This window comes from Balaenoptera acutorostrata, chromosome 1, assembly GCF_949987535.1.
Source record: "Balaenoptera acutorostrata chromosome 1, mBalAcu1.1, whole genome shotgun sequence".
Lineage (NCBI taxonomy): Eukaryota > Metazoa > Chordata > Mammalia > Artiodactyla > Balaenopteridae > Balaenoptera > Balaenoptera acutorostrata.
This window is the reverse complement of record NC_080064.1, coordinates 68,534,092-68,555,775: the sequence shown is the minus strand read 5'-3', so window position 1 is coordinate 68,555,775 and position 21,684 is coordinate 68,534,092. Positions and strand designations below refer to the sequence as shown.

The following is a 21,684-nucleotide window of genomic DNA, read 5'->3' as shown; positions in this document are numbered from 1 at the left end:
AAAAAAATTACTGGGTTGTTAAAGATTTATGTAGTAGTCACATACTTAGAGTGAAACAGACTTGAATAAGTCCTAGTCATAACTTACTAATTACGGGATAGTAAGCAAGTTTTGAACCTCTCTAAATATGATTTCTTATCTATAAAATGATAAGTAAATGAATGAATATAATAATGAATGAATTTAGTAAGTTCTCACTACGTATTAGTTATATGTAATTAGACTGGTTTTCATATATGGTCTACACATGGTAAGAGTGTAAGTATCAATTCCTAAAAGTGTTTTATCTCAGTTTCTCTATCTAGACGTGGTATCAAGTGACATATTTGTATTAATTACTATACAGGTAATGATACTATGTATTGGGACACATGTATTAATTTAGAAACTTATGGAGAGTGGCATAATGCCTTATAACTGTATCCCCTTAGACATTGGATCACTCTGGGAATCCTTACCCTTTTTTTCTCAAACATCACTAACCTTTGTTTTATTAGGCAGCTGAGAATTGCTGCCCATTTCGGATGAAGGCTAAATCGATTACATATAGATATAGAATCTGGTTAAGGAAATTACATCCTTCTTCAGGATATAAACTAATAAAGATACACCTATAGTATCATATGATACACCCAGTATAAAAGACAGAATCAGTAAGAGGATTTCTGTTTCTGACTGAGAAGTCTCAAACTTTTAATGTATCAGTTGATTTTTATGAAGGATGAGTGAGGGACAGTCAGGTGCAGACGAGGCATAACGTGGTGAAACACCCAAATATGAGCATGATGACTTTTGAAAAGTACAACCAATTTACTGTGGCCAGAACTTGAGTGATGGAAAAATATTGACAGCAGGGAGAGGAGGCTGGAAGGGAAAGTGTAAGCGAGGGTGTCCAAATATCTTGTTAAATATGTTGAATGATATTCTGTACCTAAAAGCTTTAATAGTCCCTGAAGACTCCAGGAAATAAATGAAGAATTTCAAATAGGGCAGTGACATCAAGTTTATCTTTTAGGATAATCACTGAAATATGATGAGATGAAATATGGCGAATCTGTTTCTTTTTCCAAGGTTTTTAAGTTGTCTCTTCATTGAAAACAAGATAAGACAGAGTTCATAGTTGTAAAATAATTCTTTCTTGTACAGGTCAGTCCCTAGAATTCTTTCCTTTAGTCATCTGCCACATAAAACTGTAGTGCTTGAGGCAAAACTGGTTTAGAAAAAGAAGGGCACAGGATGGTTTGAGACAAAGCATTGGATTTGGAACCAAAAGATCTTTCTTTGTATCCCAACTCTGCCAGTCACTAGTTTTCTAGGAACTAGGAAAGTTACTTAATCTCTGAGCCTAAGTTTTCTATAATAAAAGCTAATGATGACAGTACAAATAATAAAAGAATTTGAGTGTCCACTTACTGTTTTTTAATGTCCAGTTAATTTGGGGGTCTATATATTTGCTAGAGAGGTGTGTGTGTGATTGATTGATTATGGACTTTAGATACAAATCTAGAACTTGTGTTTATTCTAGCTAAAACAGGAACAGATCCAAATTCAGCAGCTTGGGCTGCTTATTATGCTCACTATTATCAACAACAAGCACAGCCACCGCCTGCAGCTCCTGCCGGTGCACCAACTACAACCCAAACCAATGGACAAGGTAACTATGGTAATTAAAGAATTTATTTCTATGTGGAAGTGAAAACCTGTGTTTGGAATTATATATAAAGTACATCGGTGTATTACCCCCAAATTTATAATATTATTTAGTTACAGCTTCAGTAAGCAGCCTTTGCTTTTTAAAAACAAGTTACTTTGAAATAACTGCAAACTTTCATAAAAGTTGTAAGATACATTACCAAGAACATCCAGGTAATCTAGCTCTTGATGTTTATCTTCCCCATTTGTTCCATTACCCTATCACATTTGTCCATATCCATTATCATTAGTCTTTTTCAGAACCATTAAGACCAGGCTGTAGACATAATGCCCCATTACTCTTAAATACTCCTTTCTGTATTTCTCCAAAAATAACCATCACACAGCACTTGTTAATCAACGTTGATACATCTTACTATCCCAAGGCACAGCCGTTACTGAGATTTCACCAATTGTTCCAACAGCTTCTCATCAATCAAGAATAATTCCTGTCTTTTTCTTTCAAAAAAGTACAGACCTTTTGTTTTGTGAGATGTTTATGGATCAACCTAGGTCCCTTCAACCTTTTCTTATGAAGATGAGGTCACGATCAGGGTTCCTGCTTACATTATGGCAAGAATACGTCAGAAATGAATGCTGCTCTCTTAGTGCATTACAATAGGGGTCATATAATGTGGACCTGTTTTATCCCCAGAGGTGGTAACCATGGTCACTCAGTCATGTTGGTGTCTGCCAAGATTCTATACCATAAAATCACCATTTTTCTCTTTGAAATTAATACTGTCTGGAGAGTTATACTGAGATTATACCACTATTCTGTTCTTTTTATGGAGGGGGGGCAGGACAAACAGGATAATTTTATTCTCGTTTTTCCTTAAAATAAAGATACAGTAGAAGTTGTACAATTCAGTTTGATTAGACGTGATTTATAATCTTAACTTTTTTTAAAAACAAAATGATAGCAGAAACAAAGAACTAGTACAAATTATAAAACTACTAGAGCAAAGAGAAAACTACCTTTCTGATCAAAACATATACCACAGCTAAACTTCCTTAGAAAACTTTCTAAGATTTCTAAGCTGAACTTTCTTAGGATTCTGTTCCTCATTGAAGGCCTTAGCCTTCATTGATAATAGCTGCCTGATTCAATTACAAATATGATGATAATTTCTCCTTCCGTCATTCATTCTGCATTTATTAGGTGGTATTTTACTATGGAAGAGGTTTCCTTTTTCTTTCTGTTTATTTCTTTATGTCAGTATGGATTCCTGTTTTATTCAGTAAGTTATATTTTTAACTTAACCAGGTTGTCCTAGATTTGGCCAGTCAGGAGTAGCTTCAAGATGGCTCCTGTATCCTTTTGACATGCCTGTCATTCTTTAAGTACTTCCCTACTTTCTTGCACAGTAAGATGCTTATATTGTGCTTTTTGGGCTCCAGCCCTTGAATCAGCCATTTTTCCAATGATCCCTGATTTCTTTCAGTAGATGATGATATTTAGAAACTTAACAGTTGTGTTCATTGCTGCTGAGGTGTTACTGCTACTAGCTCCTTTCAGTGTACAGAGCTAGGATATGAATTTGCGTACATGCATACCTACATACATATAAAAAATACATAAATATCCATATGTGTATATATTTTTAAAACTGTACATTTATATCACCTGCAATTCCATTCCAGGGTTTCAGAGTTCTTCTTTCTAGCTTTTCCCACTTTCCATGCTTACAAATGGTGAAAGACCTGATATCGTCAGTGTGTTTTATTTGACCAGTTAATTTACTTATATGCTCAGTGTAACTACTCTTCTAAATAAATAGACCATCTTCTCTGTACACTGTCTCTGTACTCCCAGAGTCCTGTGTCTTTGGCACCGGCAAGGATGCCACTACCCCACAGCACTCCTCTCCTACCCTCGTTCTCCATGACAGGCTGCTCCCAACTCCTCTACACAGAAAACAAGGAAAGGGCCACAATTGCTTTTTAAAAACGTTAGTCATAATTTTTTATGTTTTTCTTAAATAAGGAGATCAGCAGAATCCAGCTCCAGCTGGACAGGTTGATTATACCAAGGCTTGGGAAGAGTACTACAAGAAAATGGGTATGTTCTACATTTCTTTTTTTATACATTTTATTAAACTGAAACATTTAGTAAATATCACACTAAAAGGTTGAAGATTTTGATAAAAGGCATGTTTGTTCCATGTTTTTATTTCCTTGGACTTCTTTCATCCAATAACTTTTAAAATCTTGAGGTATAGAACTGTTGAACAAGAATGCATTCCAAAATCACTGAACTTTCAGACGTATCATAGTCATTACAAATAATAATTGTTAAATTTGTGGTTAAGAAATCTTTTTATTTCTAAGTGCATTTGTCAGCCACTTACTAATTGAAACTAAAAGTTTCCCCACGGGCACATAGGACATTGAATATTACCTATACTTTTGTCAAAGAGAAGGTGCATGTCAGTAACCTAAATGGCACCGGTTAAGTTACAGAGCACCAAGCAAAAATTGGTTGCGTGTGATATTATTTGTGCTGCAAAATAAACAGATAAGAACTAACCTGCAGTGACAGAGGAAGTTAGTTACTTAATTAACATTTGCATTATGAAAAAGGAGAAACAGTCACCTAGAAGGGCCATTTTCATTCAATAAATGGAGAGCATATACTATATGCCAAGCATAGGGATAGATACTGAGAATGTGACTGTGGGCATAACACCTAGGAGCCCTGCCCTTCTGGTTATTGTATTCTAATGGAGAGTACAGTTGTCAATCAAGTACTTCGCAAATATATTATTGCAAACTGCTGTGAATGAAAACTGTACGGTTGTCCCCCACTTTTACATGGGGGATATGTTCCAAGTCCCCTCCCCCCCATGGATGCCTGAAAGTGCGGATAGTACTGAACCCTATATGTACTGTGCTTTTTACCTATACGTACATAACTATGATAAAGTTTATGAGTTAGGTACAGTAAGAGAGTAACATTAATAAATAGAACAATTATAACAGTATATTGAATGAAAGTTACATGAATGTGATCTCTCTCTCAATACCTTGTACAAATTTAATGCCTTTTCCATCTTAACTAAGCAGATGATCACTTACCGTAGCTGTAACGTGCATTTTGAGGTGGGACAGCAAAACTTGGATGAATTTCTTTTTCCTCTTCCACAGTTTTCACAGAAGATTTGTTCTTACCATAGATCTTAGCGACCTCTGTCAACATACGATTTTTTTCTTTCCTCATTAAATGGAGAACTTTTAACCTTTTCACTTAAAGGAAAAGGCTTCTCTTTGTCATATCCAAATTGCCAGCATCACTATTCTTGCACTTCAGGGGCATTATTAAGTAAAATAAGGGTTACTCGGACACATAAGCACTGCAGTACCAGGACAGTCAATCTTATAAGCAAGATGGCTGCTGAGTGACTAACTGGTGGGATATGCTAGACAAAGGGACAGTATGAGATTTCATCATGCTCCTCAGGATGGTGCACAATCTAAAACTTACGAATTGTTCATTTAATATTTTCAGGCCACGGTTGACCACAGGTCACTTCACTGCAGAAAGCAAAACCGTGGATGGGGTTCTTTCTGTTCACTGACACTTAGATGTGCATATTGGAAAACAGGTCACACAACTACAAAGTGGTGGAACCAGACTTTGAACTCTTAAGAGGGTCTAAGTCCCAAGCCTGTCTCCTGAATTTGCATTTTTCAGGAACCATTTCAAACCTGATGTTATACTTCCGGACAGACCGGGTTTTTTTCAGATGTTTATTCTTAGTCATTCAAAATTAACACACTTACACCATAGCCAGTTGTCACAAACAGAAGCTAATAAGATAAACGTGCTCATTCTTCACTGATATAGAAAGTATAGGTGATAGTTTTGTCATGAGATACAGTCTTCTTGTGATTCTCAACGTAAATTTCAGTGTTCTTTGTCAAAGAATGTTTGTCATTCTCCACAGAAAGAAAAATTTCCAGAATGGTTATTATATTAATCTTTGAATAAAAGTACATATACCTGATGATAAGGATGTTTTGCACAGCTGATCTCTGTTTTAAAAAAAGAAAAATAATTTTTACTGTTAGAATGACTTTCAAGAAGAGTCACGCTGCCTCTTACTCCTGAGGTTATAACAAATTCATTAATTTATGTTTTTGTGACCCAGCTTATCTCAAGCAGGTCTACAACAGCTAAAATTCTGCAAAAAGAAACTTAAAAAACTTTAACCTCAAAATAGTATATTGTAATTAGGGTGATCACATAATTTATTTTCCAAATTGGGATACTTTTGAGAATAACTGGGAGTACTATTAGTAATCATTCCTTAATGACATAGTGGTCATGACCTATGGTCACTAGCTTTTATGAAGTAACGTCACTTTTATTAAAGATTTGAGCATGTTGAGGTTAAAAATCATTAGGTCCAACTTGTATTTTCACAGTGGGTAGTATGCTTTATATGTTCCCTACATTATTATTAAAACTGGGTAAAAACAACGGTCTATTGTTAGACTTAGGCTAATAAATTTGCTATTTAGCCTTTTTACACTTACCCAAAATGAGTGAGTATGTTGAATGTAATCTGCAAGGTCTAACCATTCAAATTTTTATTGTTAAGGGTAGACATTTCACCTTTCCTTTTTAAAAGTTTTTTGTTTTCTTCCTTTTCCCTGCTAACTACTATATAAAATTCTAATTTTAGAGATAATATGCTGGACTGTCTTGAGTCCTTTGTGGAGAAAGGTGGTATAGAAATAACTCATTAAATAACACCATGTTTGAAGATCCTCGTAACCCCCACCTTCTTTTCACTTGAATGTTTTTCTGTAGCAGCACAATGATAAGCTATTAATTTTATGAGCAAAGTGAACTGGTTGAGTGATTCCCCCTTACATGTAAATCTTGAATAATGTTAGGTTGTCAGGTCTTTAATGATAGCTACAAGGTCCATTTATTTTTCCTGTAGAAGTCTTTTTTTGTTTTTTGTTTTGTAAAGGATTGATTGCTTCACTACTTTGATATTTTCTAGGTGCATTGCTTGTCCTTAAGATCTTTTTAGGGTAACTACAAATAAGAAATCTTAAAGCATCAAACTAATCAGTTCAACCTTTTGATGTTTTTAAATGGAAGGGAAAGAAAGGGTTAATAAAATATCAGGGAGAGAGAAAGATCTTTATCTCTAAGTCAGACTCCCTTATTTGGAAAGATTGAGTTTTAACTCTTCCAAGTGGCATAGGTAGGATTTCCTAGGACTCTGGATGTCCTGATTTCTTTTTTTTTTTTTTTCTTTTTTGTGTATCTATTGCAGTTCTTGGGTTTGCTGTTCCCATGAGGTTTTTTTTTTTTTCCCCCACACGCACACTGTATTTTATTTTTACAAGAGATAAATAAACTGACACCAAGCATTGTAAATGGATGACCACAACAAGAGCAACAATGATTACAATTACCAAACACGAAACACACTCATACTATGTCATAGTATTGGCATTCAGTCCAGTAAGGATGTCCTGATTTCTAATCCAGTGCCCTCGTCACCAAACTAGGGAGACTGTCTCAGCTTTTGAAGCCATTTCAGCCTTTTCTGTTAAGAACAGAAAATCCCCACTAACATTGTAGATTTGTCAGTTTGCTTATTAATAAATAAAAGTCTGTTGAAACAGATGAGTTTTTTAATTAGTTTTGTTTTCTGAAACAATTGTAAATTACCTAGATTAGCATGAAGAGAATTTAAGAGAGAAATTCTTAAAGATGAGATTCTGGAGGGTTAAAGATGGAAACTTTAAGGAATTCATATCGCTGTCCTATAAGGAATGACAGCAGTCTGGATGTGGGTGCTTTTGAAGCTAGAATGAAGGGAACTTTTGTAAAAATGTAAACACCCTAAAGAGAAATAGGGATTCAAAATAGAGACAGGCAGTTTCTATTTGGAGGAAAGTAAATGAAGGCATTTTGGGATAAGTTTGACTTGAGGCGGAGTCCCTTTTAATGTTAAGCACTGATATGGTGGACTCTGAACCCTTAGCATATGGTAGGTACCTAGCCTAAAAGAGCCGGGTGAGAGTGGTTATGGGAAAGATGCAGGTGTATGGAGAAATAACTGAGGGTGAAATCAAGCAAGGCTGTCTCTTGGGCTGTAATAGAATGTTACATGTGAACTCTAGGACAAGTCTTATCTCTTGAATGAAATGAAATTAAGACTTTATACATTGTAAAGTTACATGTAAATGTTAAGTATTGTTCTACTAAATTATCTCATATCAAAACAGTTTTTGAACTGAGGAGAAGAATAAAGGGAACAAGTTAAGGACATGCCTTTCCAAAGGGCAAGAGGCTAGGGGAAGAGCCAAAACATAAATAGATTAGATAGGAAGAGTTCTTTCCCTGCTTTCACCTGGGCGAAAAGAATGACATTTGCCCTTCACATAGGAGTGGAATGAGTTTTTCTATGGACGCTTTCAAGATTGCAATGTCAAATGTTGATGACTTACTTTTTTTTTTGTTTATTTTTCTTAGAGTCTAACATGTTTACTTTTAGCTTTCCACAGGGATATTTGAGTTTGGGATGGGGGGTGTTTTTCAGGGAACATTTGAGTTTGATGAATTTTCTTGAGATGTCTCCCTGATACTGTTATTTTTTTGCCTCTAAAATATGAGTATCTCTTAACAATGAGGTTTAGTTCCATTTGTAAACCTGAAGTGGAAATTGTTGCTGTCTTAAATAAGTTTGGCCTCAAGTCAGCAAGTTTTCAAGTGTGCAGTTTGTAAGAAAATGTTGTATGGTTTTATTATTATTGATACCAAGATATTTGGCAGTTGTCTAAATACTGAAACTGGTTTTAGATTTACTTGAATTGTGTCTCCTCATAAGATCAAAATGTTAGACTCACTTCCTCTTTGAAAAGAGTATGGAAAACAAAAGTGTGAGAATTTTGTTTACAGTATATGGGATTTCTCTGTGCTGTTGCCCATATAAGTAGGGGGGAGTTTCTCACATTTTTTAAGTTAGTCATAAATCTTAAATTTTTATTTACTCAGTTGCTTTTATTCTTTGACCAATTTGTGATGGTGAATAGACCACTTTCTAAAACTATAAAGTTGCCTTGTTGGCAACATGTAACAAACATAAAAACAGCTTTCTGCCAGTATTTTTTGTCTAGCTGTAATAATTTCATAAAGTCAAATGAATTACAAACTAAATAAAATTTTTTTCAAATAAAGGAGTTAAATAGGAAAACTCAGGTTCTCTTTCTCTCCAACTTTTGATTTCAAATTTTTTTATACCTTCAGAAAACTGGAAAAATAGTACAGCGAACACCCATGTTTATATTTCCTATCCAGATTGACCATTTTCAAAAAGTTTGCGACATGTACTTTGTATGTATACTTTTTTTGGTGCCTGAGCCATTTCAGAGTAAGTTGCCAACTGTTGCTCTAAATAAATTTTCAATAATATCAACATATTTAAGTTTCCCTGGTTGTCAGAAAAAATGTCTTTTGTAGTTGTTTGTGTGTTGGGGGGGGGGCTTGTTTTTATTTTGTTTTTTAAATCCAGAGACCATTCAAGGTTCATGCATCGCATTTGAGTATGTCTCTTTAGTCTCTTAATTCCAGAAAGTCACCTAGAAGAACGTGCTTGTGCAAGCTGTTGAGCTTTGTGTTTCATTGATTTTGCTTCTTAGAACCTCTTCAGTAGTGATTATTCTTTATGTCCTTCATCAAGTTATTTTTAATAAGATTGTGTTGTAATTTGGACACTGCATATTAAAACTTTAAATGTCATATTAAAAGATATCTTGAAGATTAGTGTTTATACATGTAGTTTATAGGTTATCAGGAAACAAAAATGTTGGCCAGATCTTAAAATAATGAAGTCTTTAAATAATAGCTTTTAAGTGGGTTTTTTTCCTCAAAAAATGTTTTTTCTTTTTCTCCATTGAAGATTTGCATTTTATTTAAAATTTGTAGTGTAACAAATCCAAATGGATAAGAAAATAAAAAAAGAATAGTGGTCCATCCATTCCTCCCAGCATTACCACTGGGGAACCGTGCACTGCTGTTCCAGACTGAATTTAGGACATTAATAGTTCATAAATTCTGTAATTGAATCGAGATTATGCCTAAATGTTTGCCTATCTTAGTTAAAACTATGTGGATGGCTTTGTTTTTTATTAATAGTGATGCTCTAGAACTAAAAGTTATGATTAGTATAAGGCAAAAAGAAAATAAAATAGCATTTAGATTTTTTTTTTTTAATTACAGAGTAGTTTTCTGACATTAATGAATATTTAAAATAAAACAAGAGCAATTCTGACCCTCTGTGCTTTTGTCTTTATAACCTGTACTTACAGTGGATATAATTTTGTATTAAAATTTAGGGGGTTTTTTTTAGGTCAACAAGGGCAGACACAAGATTATTCAAAGGCTTGGGAGGAATATTACAAGAAGCAAGGTATTGTTTTTATTAGAACTGAGATTCTTTGGGGCTTTTAATTGTGGTTACAGCAACAAAGTTGTTTTGTTTTCTCAAAGGTCAAGCAGTTCCTGCCCCTACTGGTGCTCCACCAGGTGGTCAGCCAGATTATAGTGCAGCCTGGGCTGAGTACTACAGACAACAAGCAGCCTACTACGCCCAGACAAGTCCCCAGGGAATGCCACAGCATCCTCCAGCACCTCAGGTATAATAAATTTGCTAATGTGTTGATTTCAACTCCAGTCTTGTTCTCTGCATGTTTACTGTTGTCTGGGATTATGTTTGCCTTTTAAATTTTTATCAGGCAAAGTATAACTAAATGAAGTACTGTGGTATATTGTTTGGGTTTTTTTTGTTTGTTTGTTTTTTACAATGCTGTCTGGCATCTGAGTGCTAGATATCTCTATAATGCCTTTGATTTTAAAAATAAATTTTTTTCCCCCAGGGATTTGCAAATCATGCAAGAAGCCACCACCATTTATATTAACCAGTTTTTCTTTCTTAAAGGATTCACTCCTGAGTTAGCTCCATTTAAAGGATTTTCTTTAACTTTTTGTGTATTTCTTATGTATCTCTTCTGCACAGGGCCAATAATAAGAAGTGGACAATACAGTATTTGCTTCATTGTGTGGGGGAAAAAAACCTTTGTTAAATATATGGATGCAGACGGCTTGATGAAGATCTTAATTTTGTTTTTGGTTTAAAATAGTGTTTTTTCTTTCTTTCTTTCTTTCTTTTTTTTCTTTTTTTTTTGAAAATGTACAAAATATCTATCACTACTGATAGGAGGTTAATATTTCTGTGTAGAAATGAAAATTGGTTTGTTTTTAGTATTTAGTGTAGATGTACACATTCCAGCAAATGTATTTGCAACTATTATGTGGTCAATGCTTTGTGATATAAATGTACTTTTTTCAATGTATACTTTCACTTTTAAAATGCCTGTTTTGTGCTTTACAATAAATGATATGAAACCTCCTGTGTCGGTAAGTTGGATATGTGGGTATTTAAAGGATTCATAATTTCTTAGCAATGATAAATTAAGATACATATACACAAATATATAAGCTTTCCCCATGAAATATTAATTTGAGTTTTTAAACACTGGCATGTTTCTTTCCCCCTTGCAGTATAGTAGTAGATTGGAGGATCTTTTCCATTTATTGTATTTGGCTGTTTCAGCACAAGTAATCCTGATATCTTCATTTTTTTCCCCTTCTGTTTGATTAAAAACTGCATGTGTGTACAGTGATCTTTTGGCATACTTCCATTGCATTAACAGTGAAATTTCCTTTTATACATGACCACTGTTTCAGACCTGTACTGCTGCTATAACAGTTAACCTTTCTGTTTTTAATTTGATAATTACTTGATTTCCAAGACTGTTTCAGCATAACTAATTTTTTAAACAGTTTTCGGATAGTGAATATGAGTAGTCTATAATAAGAACAGTTTTTTCATGTAAAGCAGCTCTTGCAAATGTATACAATATTAGAGTGTTTCTTTCTAAATTTAGGGTAGAAAAAGTAGTATGCAAAAAGTATAGCTACAGTGCATCTGCCATTGAAACATTATTGGGGTATGAAAATGTTCAAGCTTTTTTTTTCTTTTTTTTCTTTTTTTTTCTTTTTGCAGTATAGATAAGCTTTGTTTTGTAAATGCACAAGTCCAATCATTGAATCAACTTAATTTTTTTATGTACTTGAAATCATTTTATTACTCTATAACACTCATGCTGAAGTTCTGATATTTTGTTGAAATCCATTGTTTTACTCTTTGCATATTTGTTGGCTCTTTGCATATTAATATATTAGACTACATGCAAATACAGTCTGTCTTGCCGTTGTCTGTTGAAGTGCAGGTTTGATCCAGCCAGTATAGAACTAGCTCTGTAGGGGTGAGGAGGACTGTGCTGTGTATCATCCTTGATTGTGTTCCTTCAAGGAGCATTGCACTGTAAGTACATCAGAATGACAAATTGATGAACTGCAACAGTATCTTTTTGTCAATGTTCCACATAATGCAAATGCCATACTTTGTGTGAATATTATGTTGGAATACAGTGCTTATATCTTGGAAAACCATAACTGCTTCTTAATTTAACATAGAATAATTCATAGGTCTGTATTTTTTTTTAAAGTGAGCTTAATGGGTAAGTATTTTTGATATGCTTTAGCTATAGCTAAAGAAAACTGATCATTAACAAAGTTGAATAGTATTACTCATTGGTGCTCCTAAAATATATTGTTTTTCAGTGTAAAACATGCATATCTTATATATTAATATGAAAGACTTGAAATGTATCAGACAGTGGTTTTCAGTTTGCAAATATTAAGCAATGTAGTGGTTTTAACACCATTTCCTAAATATATAGACTAGTTCTTTCATTGGTGGGGGAGCACCATTTGCTGTTCTGAATATACTATAAAGAAAGATGTGCAAGGACATAAATGTTGAGATTACTTATAGGGTAGAAGAATAGCAGTACAGTTCATTGTAGATGTTTTGAAATGTTTTTTGACTGTTTTATAGAACCTAGAGTGACTTCCCTTACCCTTATTTAGATATGGATATGTAGTTCTAGCTTCAAGTTTAATAGTTAAGGAGTTATCTGTTATCTTTAAGAGTAGGGTATTGATGTGAACAGTTTCAGTATTTTGCATGATACTGTTTTATAGATGAACTTTTAGGAAAGTGGTACATTTATTAATTAAACTGAAGAGATAGTTCAGTTGGATTCAATATCATAACTCACAAATTGGAGGCTGTTGATTTTGATTCATTTAAGGTTTAAAATCTTTATTAATTGCAAACAGTGCAATTATTTATACTTCACAGTGCCTTCCCAGACCTTCCACCTTAGGTTCTGCTGCAAAAAGCAACAGGTAAGCACAACCTAAGGACATATATAAATAAATATTTCAGTACATTAATGTTGTCCCTGTGAGGTTTTTGTGGTTGTGTATTCAAAAGCAATCTGCTACTGCTTCCCCAAAGTGTATTTTGTTATTTATGCTACCATTTCAGTGGAAAGTCTTTAAGTTGTTCAAACAACTGTTTACATTTCTGGGTAATGTTTTTTATTTTAATTTTTTAAATTAAAACGGGAAAAAATGATGAGTAGATTGCTGCTGTAATTAAACTACATCCGAACTTTTCCCAAATATAGAAGAATTGTTAAAATTTTAAAAAGGACAATTACATAGTTTTCAAGATTTAGGAAATCATTTGGTCAGAAACTTCAACAGCCTTCACAATCTGTTTATGATTGACAAGACATTTTCTTTGCCCTCCAAAGCTATGGAGTCTTTATTTTTTTTCTTATTCTTGAACTGTAGTAATTCAGTAAGGACATAATGGGTCAAGAATTTCATTATGACTTTTTTTTTAGACAATTCAGTTTTCATAAATTTTTTATATACACTGAAAAAAGGAAAAAATTATAAGAAATACTGGCAGTATGTTTTGGTAAAGGCATGTGCATCAGTGAAATGTTAACTGTATAGCAAATAACCTTTCATAATCTGTATAGCAACCAATATTTTTCTGGTTTATAATACTTTAATAACTGACACTGCATTTATTTTATTTTTTGCCAGTTTAAAATGTTTGTGTGTTCTTATAGATGATTTTAACTGGTACATATTTTGAGTTAAGATGAATGTATTAAAGCAGCATCATATCAGTTTTGTTTATTCGATTTCTAAAATGTGCTGATCCTTTTAAAACTCCTGCTTATCTTTGCAACAAAGAAAAATATTCAAAAATACTGCCTTCATTTTCACACACAGTGCTGAAGATGCTGCAAGCACCAAATCATAGCTCATAAAATCAGGTCCTGAGATAGTTACCCATAAGAGGAATCCTTTGAGTGTATGCCATTGGTGAGCCGATGAGCATGGACCATAGAAGGGCTCAATGTAGAAGGTAAAATTGGCAAATCATAATTGAGAAAAATGAAATGTTTTCCCATACATAATATATGGTATAGGGTGTAATGTACCTGCTTTGATCACTTTTCATTTTAAAGTGCTATTCACTTGATCTTAAATGTTCCATGAACTGTTAAATTTTGAAAGTTATGTAGTTATTGCACCACATTTATGTGTGTGTATGTGTGTTTTAATAGTCAATGATAGGTATGTTAAGATTGATAATATTAAGGAGCTCTTTGAACCTTAAGAGCCTGTCAAGTTTTGGTTAGTTGTAGTTTGCATTTTTATAAAAGAAAATACATATGAATGCTAATAGATATTGGGGCATTGTTTCTATCTCATGAGAATTTTTTTTTATTATCATAAGCCTTCACTGATACTGCAAGCATTTTTTAAATGGCGCTAATCTTAACCTTGAAATAAATGGAAAGCAGAAAAGGTGAGCCAGTTGATTTGAATGCAATGGATGTTAGGAGTGGTAGAAAGAATGTTTAGCTTGAAATTGATTTATTTTATTTAGCACTTAAACTTGACAATGTGTTTTTGTTTTTAAGATTTCTTAGTGTGGTGGTACTTAGAATTCTTATGGTTTGATGTCTCTTTTAGAAATGGGAAGTATACTTTTATTTTTAATTAATGAAAATGGTTTTAATACTAAAACTAGTGGTTTAATACTAGTTGTTTATGAGCATTGTAAAATACATCCTTAGACAGATACCTTAGTAGTTCATTTACAGGAGTGGGTTTGGATAGGAGTAAACAGAGTACCTTAAGAGGGAAATAGAAATGTATTATTCAAAGTGGTAACATTTGTTTGAATACTCTGCCAGGAGAACCACTTCTACCTGCAAAGTTATGTTGTCTAGAATAAGGTTGTAGAAATTACTAATTAATGAAGATGTCTTTATTTTCTGAAAATTCTGCCTCACTTTAAAATGTATTTTAACAATACCTAGTTAAAGATAATTTTGACTCTGAAAATAACCTTATTTTTTGTTTAGTCACTTGAGTTTTCTTGCCACAGTGTAAACTTTTGAGGGATTTTTTTTAATTGGTGCTTTTAAGAAAGCAAATAAGTCCCAGGATTTTATTTTCTTCAGTGATACCCCTATAGAAACTCTTAAATGTATTTGCACATATATATATATTTTTTCTTATGCATGCTCAATGCATTTTCGTCCTGAGAAAAGTGTTCTCTACAGAAACTACCCGTGTAAAAAGAAGATTGGCTTAAAATGGCTACTGTGATGGGAACAGTGTCTTAGGGAGATGCAGCTTGGACTTGAGGTAAATTGAATACTTTACAAACTGTGGTTTAGAATTTGCTTTAATACCATTGTATGTAAAAGGGTACATGATTGCTGTGATTTTGTATTGATTATGGTTTCCTCAATAAAAAAATAAATGTACATTGGTGAATATTATAAGGGAATGTTCGTCTCTTTTCTAAAATACTGAAAGACTTTTTTTTAAATACAGAAGTGACTTTATTATGGGTTTACATTGTAAAATAAAATTGTCTTCCAGACAGTTAAAATATAAAACAACTTGATTAGTACATGGTTGCTAATTATTTACAAACTCACTTTAAAAACTCAAAATTGAAGATTGTGCCATTTTTCCCTAAATCTAATTCTAGATCTTGAAATCTTTGATTGTGTTGAAATTGTTTTCTCCTGCATGAACTATTAATACAAAGTTTTCTCATTAAAATATAATTTGTTCAGACAAGGTCACAACATAAATTTGCTTTATAAGCTTGAATATATATATCACACACATTTGAAAAGTATGTTTGATATTCTCAACACTCAGAACTCTGTATTAGGCAGTGGTTTCCATCAGATTTACTCTGGCAATTGTTTCTTAAAAGTCTTTAATTTTTTTGTTTTCTCCACACAGAGGGAGAAATGACACCCCTACCCCCTCATATCTCTGCTTCAGAAAGACTCTGAAACTACAACAACCAAAATGATAAACTACTGAGGAAAAAAACCCACTCAAATTGATAGGTTCCAAATTCCTTAACTCAGCTATTTCAGACTAATTTTAGGTGTGAATAGCTCATAAGTGGTATTCTTTCATGCAAAATATGTCCGATTTATGATTTTTTAAAACATAATTGCTGTAAAATGGGAAATACACAGCCTTTGTATAGGTTCTGCTAGAAATAATTGAGTAAATTTCCCACTTGGCCTTATTAAATTACACATTAATGTATACTGGGTAATGTGAATCTGGTGCTCATTTGAAAAGGAAGGAGGTACTTTTCAGACGAGCTTGTGTTGTGAAGACTGTTGGGGAAAGGAATGAGAAGTCAGCATAGTGGCACTTCCAGTTTCCTTTTCTGGCCCCGCCACAGAAAGGATGGATGCAGTAAGAAAGTCGGAGAGAGAGGGTGTGTTCCGGGGAGAGGGAAGGGGACCTAGTAGTCGTCAGCTAAAAAAGAGAGAAGAAAAGTAATTTTTTTTTTTAAAGGAAAACATTTTTAAATAGAATAAAAGTTCTAGATTCAAAGAGTGATTAATTCTTACTTTCAATGGTAAGAATGCAGGTACTAGCTGCAGAGCCTTTATTGTTCACTGCTTTACACATATACTCTCCTTCATCTTCTGGGAAGGTTTCTGGTAAATAAAGACAGTAAGTTTCTCCTCTTTCAATATATTGATAGTCTTCTCCATCCTGCAATATTTCTCCTTCAAACCACCATGTAATTTCTGGTTTGGGTTCTCCTGTTACTTTAACAGTAAATCTAACTGGCTCACTGTCTACAACCGATGTGTTTTTTAGAGGCTTCTTAAACCACGGAGCTCCTGATCTGGTTTGCTCTTCATCTTCAATGGTGGAGCCATTCATGTTGCTACCCTCTTCTTCTTCCTCCTCTTCTCTTTTCTATAATAAAATAAGTGCATTCAAGTTGGCATTTATACTATAGTACTATTTTCAGGACAGTGGTTTAGTAATAGAATTTGGAGGTAAATATATTTTTCCCCCCAAGTAAAGAACATGTAAGTATGCTTACTACAAAGTATTTTATAAAACATTTCAGTTACTTGAAAACTATTAAAATGTTTTTTTAATACCTCCTCATAAAACTTCATTGTTTCTAAAAGGTCATCTTTGGAAAATAAAGGAAATGTAAGCCTGGTACCTTTTGTAGTGCTGCATCAATTTCCTTTTGTTCAAACTGCATGCGTAATAACTTTTGCTCTTCAATTCTTCTTTGTTCTTCTTCTTCTCTTGCCTTAGCCATTCGTTCAAATCTAGCTTTCATATTCACTTTATGAGTAAAGGGAGCCTCACTTTTTTTTGCAGGCTTGATATCAACATCTTCTTCCTTTACAAAAATGGGCCAAGAATAAGAATTGTTTTCTAAAAACCAACAAGAACTGAGATGTTAATAGTTCTGAAGATGTCTAGGCACAAAATAATTAACATGTTTGGTTATGCCTATTTGCCACACTGCAGACATGGAGATTTTCACTATCCCCCAATTTGGGAAAGATGAAAGTTTCATTTTTGAACTATTTTCTTAACTACTGGAATCCTTTTCTCCCAGTGTAAAGATCATACATTATCTCTGGAGTCCTGGTGTATTTATTTGCCCAACCTAATCTCAGTGCTTGTTGATACTGAGTAACAGAAAAGGGTGAGGATATGATATATTGTTAACAATTATTAAAATACTTCCTTCTGGTAAGAGTCTCCATATCACTCCACCCTACTACATAATACAGAAATGTAATTTCTGTTATTTCCCACTTCATGATTTCCTTCCTCACTCTTCTTTGTTAATAACTGAGATGAATTCCATTCAACAAATAATTTATTGATGAGCAGTGGCAAGGAATGTTTGCAGGTAGAATAAACAGGAAGACAGCTATTGAAAGAGACAATGGCTGGAACTTGGGGAAATCATTGAGGTGAAGTATGGTTCTGAGTCAGTCTGTTTAGGGGTGAGAGCTGGAAGCCATGAAAATAAGGGGGTAATTTAAGAGCAGAATTTAAACTGTCAAATAGTGTGAGTCTGTAAAACCAATTTGGTGGTGATGAGGTCACTCACTGGCCTTTTTGAGAGCAGTTTTAGTAGAGTGGGGTCTTACGGGTACAGTTAATCCATGGTTTCAAAAGTACTTCAGTTGTAGTCGACTCTTGGTTTCTAAACTGCTTAGACTCTTGTGGGTCTATCTGGAAATCCCACCATTTATATTTCACTGTACTATGAGGAAATTGCTTCCAGGTACCATGTGCAACCAATAAAGGAAATTTTGAAACAAGCTGTAAAATAACTGCCTGTATAAGAAAAATCTTGGTTCATCAATGTTTTACATTAGTTTGAGGTGTTGCACCGCAGCTCCAATGAATGTAGAAGGAGGAGTTAAAAGTAAGTTGGATAGTTTTTCTGGTTCTCCTGAATCAAATTTTTATTTGTTACTGGAAAGTGCTAGAACATCAGACACAACCAGAGACCTAATGGGTAAATTCTATTGTTAACGCCATTATTTAACCTTCAGTGGATAAACATAAAGCCTGACTACCATTATTGTTAATGAACAGTGTTGATATGATTGTTTATTATTATATTTAAAGGATAGGGTAAAAAGTACATGTTAAACAATGGTTTGCTTGCTTAACAAGCAAAGTATTAAACTGCAGTTTTAATCTCAGCAGGCTTTTCTGAGACTTACATGGAAAGAAAAATGGACCTCTTTGTTCAGACTTAAACAGTTAATGTTATTCTTTGCTTACAAAATAAATCCTTAAGATAGGATATTCCAGCAGGTACAATAACTGCTATTCTGACTGAATCCCTCCTGGTTAATAACTTGCCTTCTGGATTTTTGGATAAAGTTTGTGTAAATTCATAACTGTTACTCATTTAGTTACCTCAAACCTGCCTTTAAAAAATAATCATTAAAAGAATTCATCATAAGTTAACTGGAAGAACAGTCTTGAACAGTCATGAACAGTCTTTCAGTTATTGAGTACAGTTGCCTTTTCTTGAATCCCTGAAAAGCCAGGTTAAAAGTGTTTCCAGGAAATGAATCTACTAAGAGAGTCACGTTATATATAAGTGGAATGATCTTTGTTCTCTAGGTGCATTCTTAGCAGGGCATTGATACTCCCAGCATGTGGATATTACAGGCAACCCAAATAGGCAATGAATTTGGGATAAAAACACAAGAAATGGTTTTGGAGTGCACCTTATTGTAAAATCTAACTAGAATGTCAAACACACTAAGGCAATTAAGTGGTTTACCTACCAAATGTTGGTACAGGTTAAGGGCTACAGGAGCTGGGATGGAATTCTTAGATTAGGTAAGGTTACATGAATGAGTTAGGCCTTGAAAGGTGTCGAACATAAAGAGAAGGCATTTTCTAAAAGAGGAAAACAAATATATCATATGGGAGGGGAAGATCCTACTCTGGAAGTTGATTATACTCTGCCAAAACTATGCTAACACAGGATCTCAGTGACCCTTAATCTAGAGGGATATGATAGGAGGAATGTCAGATTCTTCACAGGAAACTCAATTTAGGACATCCTCATGGATTACAGAAGATCAGCCAGGTCCTAATCTCATATCCTTTTATACAAGAGTCAGTAATAGCATTAAAACAAGAAGCCACCTACCTCATTTATTTTACCTACAAATTTTATAGGACTAGAGGTATCACTGCTCTGAGGTTTCACTACCTTAAAAAAAAAAAAAAAGGAAGCACATGCATGCTTATTTAAATGCTTTACCTTCTGTGATTTGTCTCTAAAGAACTGATCTTGTGGGCCATCCATCCATTTAATGTTGGTGTTCTCCAGGGTTTTATCATTCACCTTCCAACTATTAACTCTCAAGATGGCTTTATATACATCTATACTTTGAAACAGTCTGTAGCTCCTGCCTCTTCTCTGAGCCCAGTACCTCTGTTTCAGACTACCATTACCTTTCCAAATATAGCTCAAACTTCACAGGTCCAAAACAGTTTATTCACCCCTCCCTCCTCTCCTGACCTTCTGAATTCTCTGTAGCATCTTATAGTTTCCCTGGTAATCTTGAAGTAATGTTAAGCTTCTCAGCAACCACCTGCCTGTAACTCAGTTTTGTTAAAGTTGGGTCAGTTTTTCTCCCTTGCCCCCAACTTCATGATCATCTTCCAGTTTATCCTCCATGATCCCAGGATTCTGTAAACAAGCCTTTTATTACTCTGTCTTAAAACATTATTTGGGCTTCCCTGGTGGCGCGGTGGTTAAGAATCCGCCTGCCAATGCAGGGAACACGGGTTTGAGCCCTGTTCCAGGAAGTTCCCACATGCCGCGGAGCAACTAAGCCCATGTGCCACGACTACTGAGCCTGCTCTCTAGAGCCCGCGAGCCAGAACTACTGAGCACGCGTGCCACGAAGACCGTGCTCTGCAACAAGACAAGCCACCGCAATAAGAAGCCCACGCACTGCAACGAAGAGTAGCTCCCACTCGCCGCAACTAGAGAAAGCCCGCGCGCAGCAGCAAAGACCCAATGCAGCCAAAAAAAACCTGATTATTAACATTGTTCCCGGATTATAGTGCCCACAAGGTTAAAAAGGCCCTTCAGCTAACTGCAACCTAGTTTTAAAACTTTTTATCCTATCGCCTATTATTATACGAACCTTTCCTTTGAACCACTCTGCCAGATAAAGTTTTACAACCTTCGTGTTGACTCACATTGTCCTTCCAATCTGGAATGCTTTCCCTCTTTAACTGAAACTTCTATTCAACCTTCACATTCAGCTAAAATGTCATTTTCTCAGCCCTGTTAAACATCTAGGAATACTGATTACATACTACTTGATCCCGTAACACTAAATACATAACTATATTAGCACTTAATGACAATTTTAATTGTTTTCATACATCTCATTAGGCTGGATTTCTTTTTTTTTTTTTTTTTTTTTTTAATTTATTTATTTATTTATTTATTTATTTTTGGCTGTGTTGGGTCTTCGGTTCGTGCGAGGGCTTTCTCCAGTTGCGGCAAGCGGGGGCCACTCTTCATCGCGGTGCGGGGACCGCTCTTCATCGCGGTGCGCGGGCCCCTCTCTATCGCGGCCCCTCCCGTCGCGGGGCACAGGCTCCAGACGCGCAGGCTCAGCAATTGTGGCTCACGGGCCCAGCCGCTCCGCGGCATGTGGGATCTTCCCAGACCAGGGCTCGAACCCGTGTCCCCTGCATTAGCAGGCAGATTCTCAACCACTGCGCCACCAGGGAAGCCCTAGGCTGGATTTCTTGAAGGCATATTATATTCACATTTATGTACCCAAAACTTAACATGGGGCCCAACATAGAAGATATTAAAAATAGCAATGGCATTAGTTTTTAGCTGTGACAAAATGGTTTATAACCCAGTCCCTAAGTCCTTATGTTTTTGTGTATGTTGCACTAAGTTCAGATGCATATCAATTTAATTGATATCTGGATGTTCTACAGCATCTCCATTTGTCTAGCTTGTGACTTCTCTGCCTACCAAACTCCTATGTTCCCCTATTACCTAGTATACCCAGTCACTTTGATTCCTCTCCACCACCATTCCCAAGCTAAGTCTTGCCAATTTTGTATCCTACATA

The 21,684-nt window shown here is 34.7% G+C and overlaps 2 protein-coding genes across 24 annotated transcripts in view; one reads left to right on the top strand and one right to left on the bottom strand.

The window, feature by feature from the left end:
* FUBP1 (far upstream element binding protein 1) overlaps positions 1-15,513 on the top strand; it is a 34,447-nt gene extending 18,934 nt beyond the window's left edge. For 6 of the 17 annotated variants that reach the window (XM_028168917.2, XM_028168916.2, XM_028168913.2 and 3 more), the window contains 6 exons: positions 1,526-1,663; positions 3,680-3,754; positions 10,071-10,130; positions 10,211-10,356; positions 12,990-13,036; positions 13,943-15,513. In XM_028168917.2, coding sequence (XP_028024718.1) covers positions 1,526-1,663; positions 3,680-3,754; positions 10,071-10,130; positions 10,211-10,356; positions 12,990-13,036; positions 13,943-13,973 — 497 coding nt within the window. In that variant the 3' untranslated portion in view covers positions 13,974-15,513. Of the gene's footprint in view, positions 1-1,525; positions 1,664-3,679; positions 3,755-10,070; positions 10,131-10,210; positions 10,363-10,736; positions 11,130-12,989; positions 13,037-13,942 lie in introns of those variants that run through there. The other 11 variants (XM_057544153.1, XM_007191781.3, XM_007191784.3 and 8 more) reach the window with 6 other exon arrangements.
* A 36-nt stretch (positions 15,514-15,549) lies between these two features.
* Positions 15,550-21,684, bottom strand: part of NEXN (nexilin F-actin binding protein) — a 58,601-nt gene continuing 52,466 nt past the window's right edge. For 5 of the 7 annotated variants that reach the window (XM_057544085.1, XM_057544096.1, XM_057544106.1 and 2 more), the window contains 3 exons: positions 17,238-17,423; positions 16,621-16,978; positions 15,550-16,525 (listed from right to left, as the gene is read on the bottom strand). In XM_057544085.1, the coding sequence (XP_057400068.1) occupies positions 16,512-16,525; positions 16,621-16,978; positions 17,238-17,423 (558 nt within the window). In that variant the 3' untranslated portion in view covers positions 15,550-16,511. Of the gene's footprint in view, positions 16,979-17,237; positions 17,424-21,684 lie in introns of all 7 variants that reach the window. The other 2 variants (XM_057544089.1, XM_057544108.1) reach the window with 1 other exon arrangement.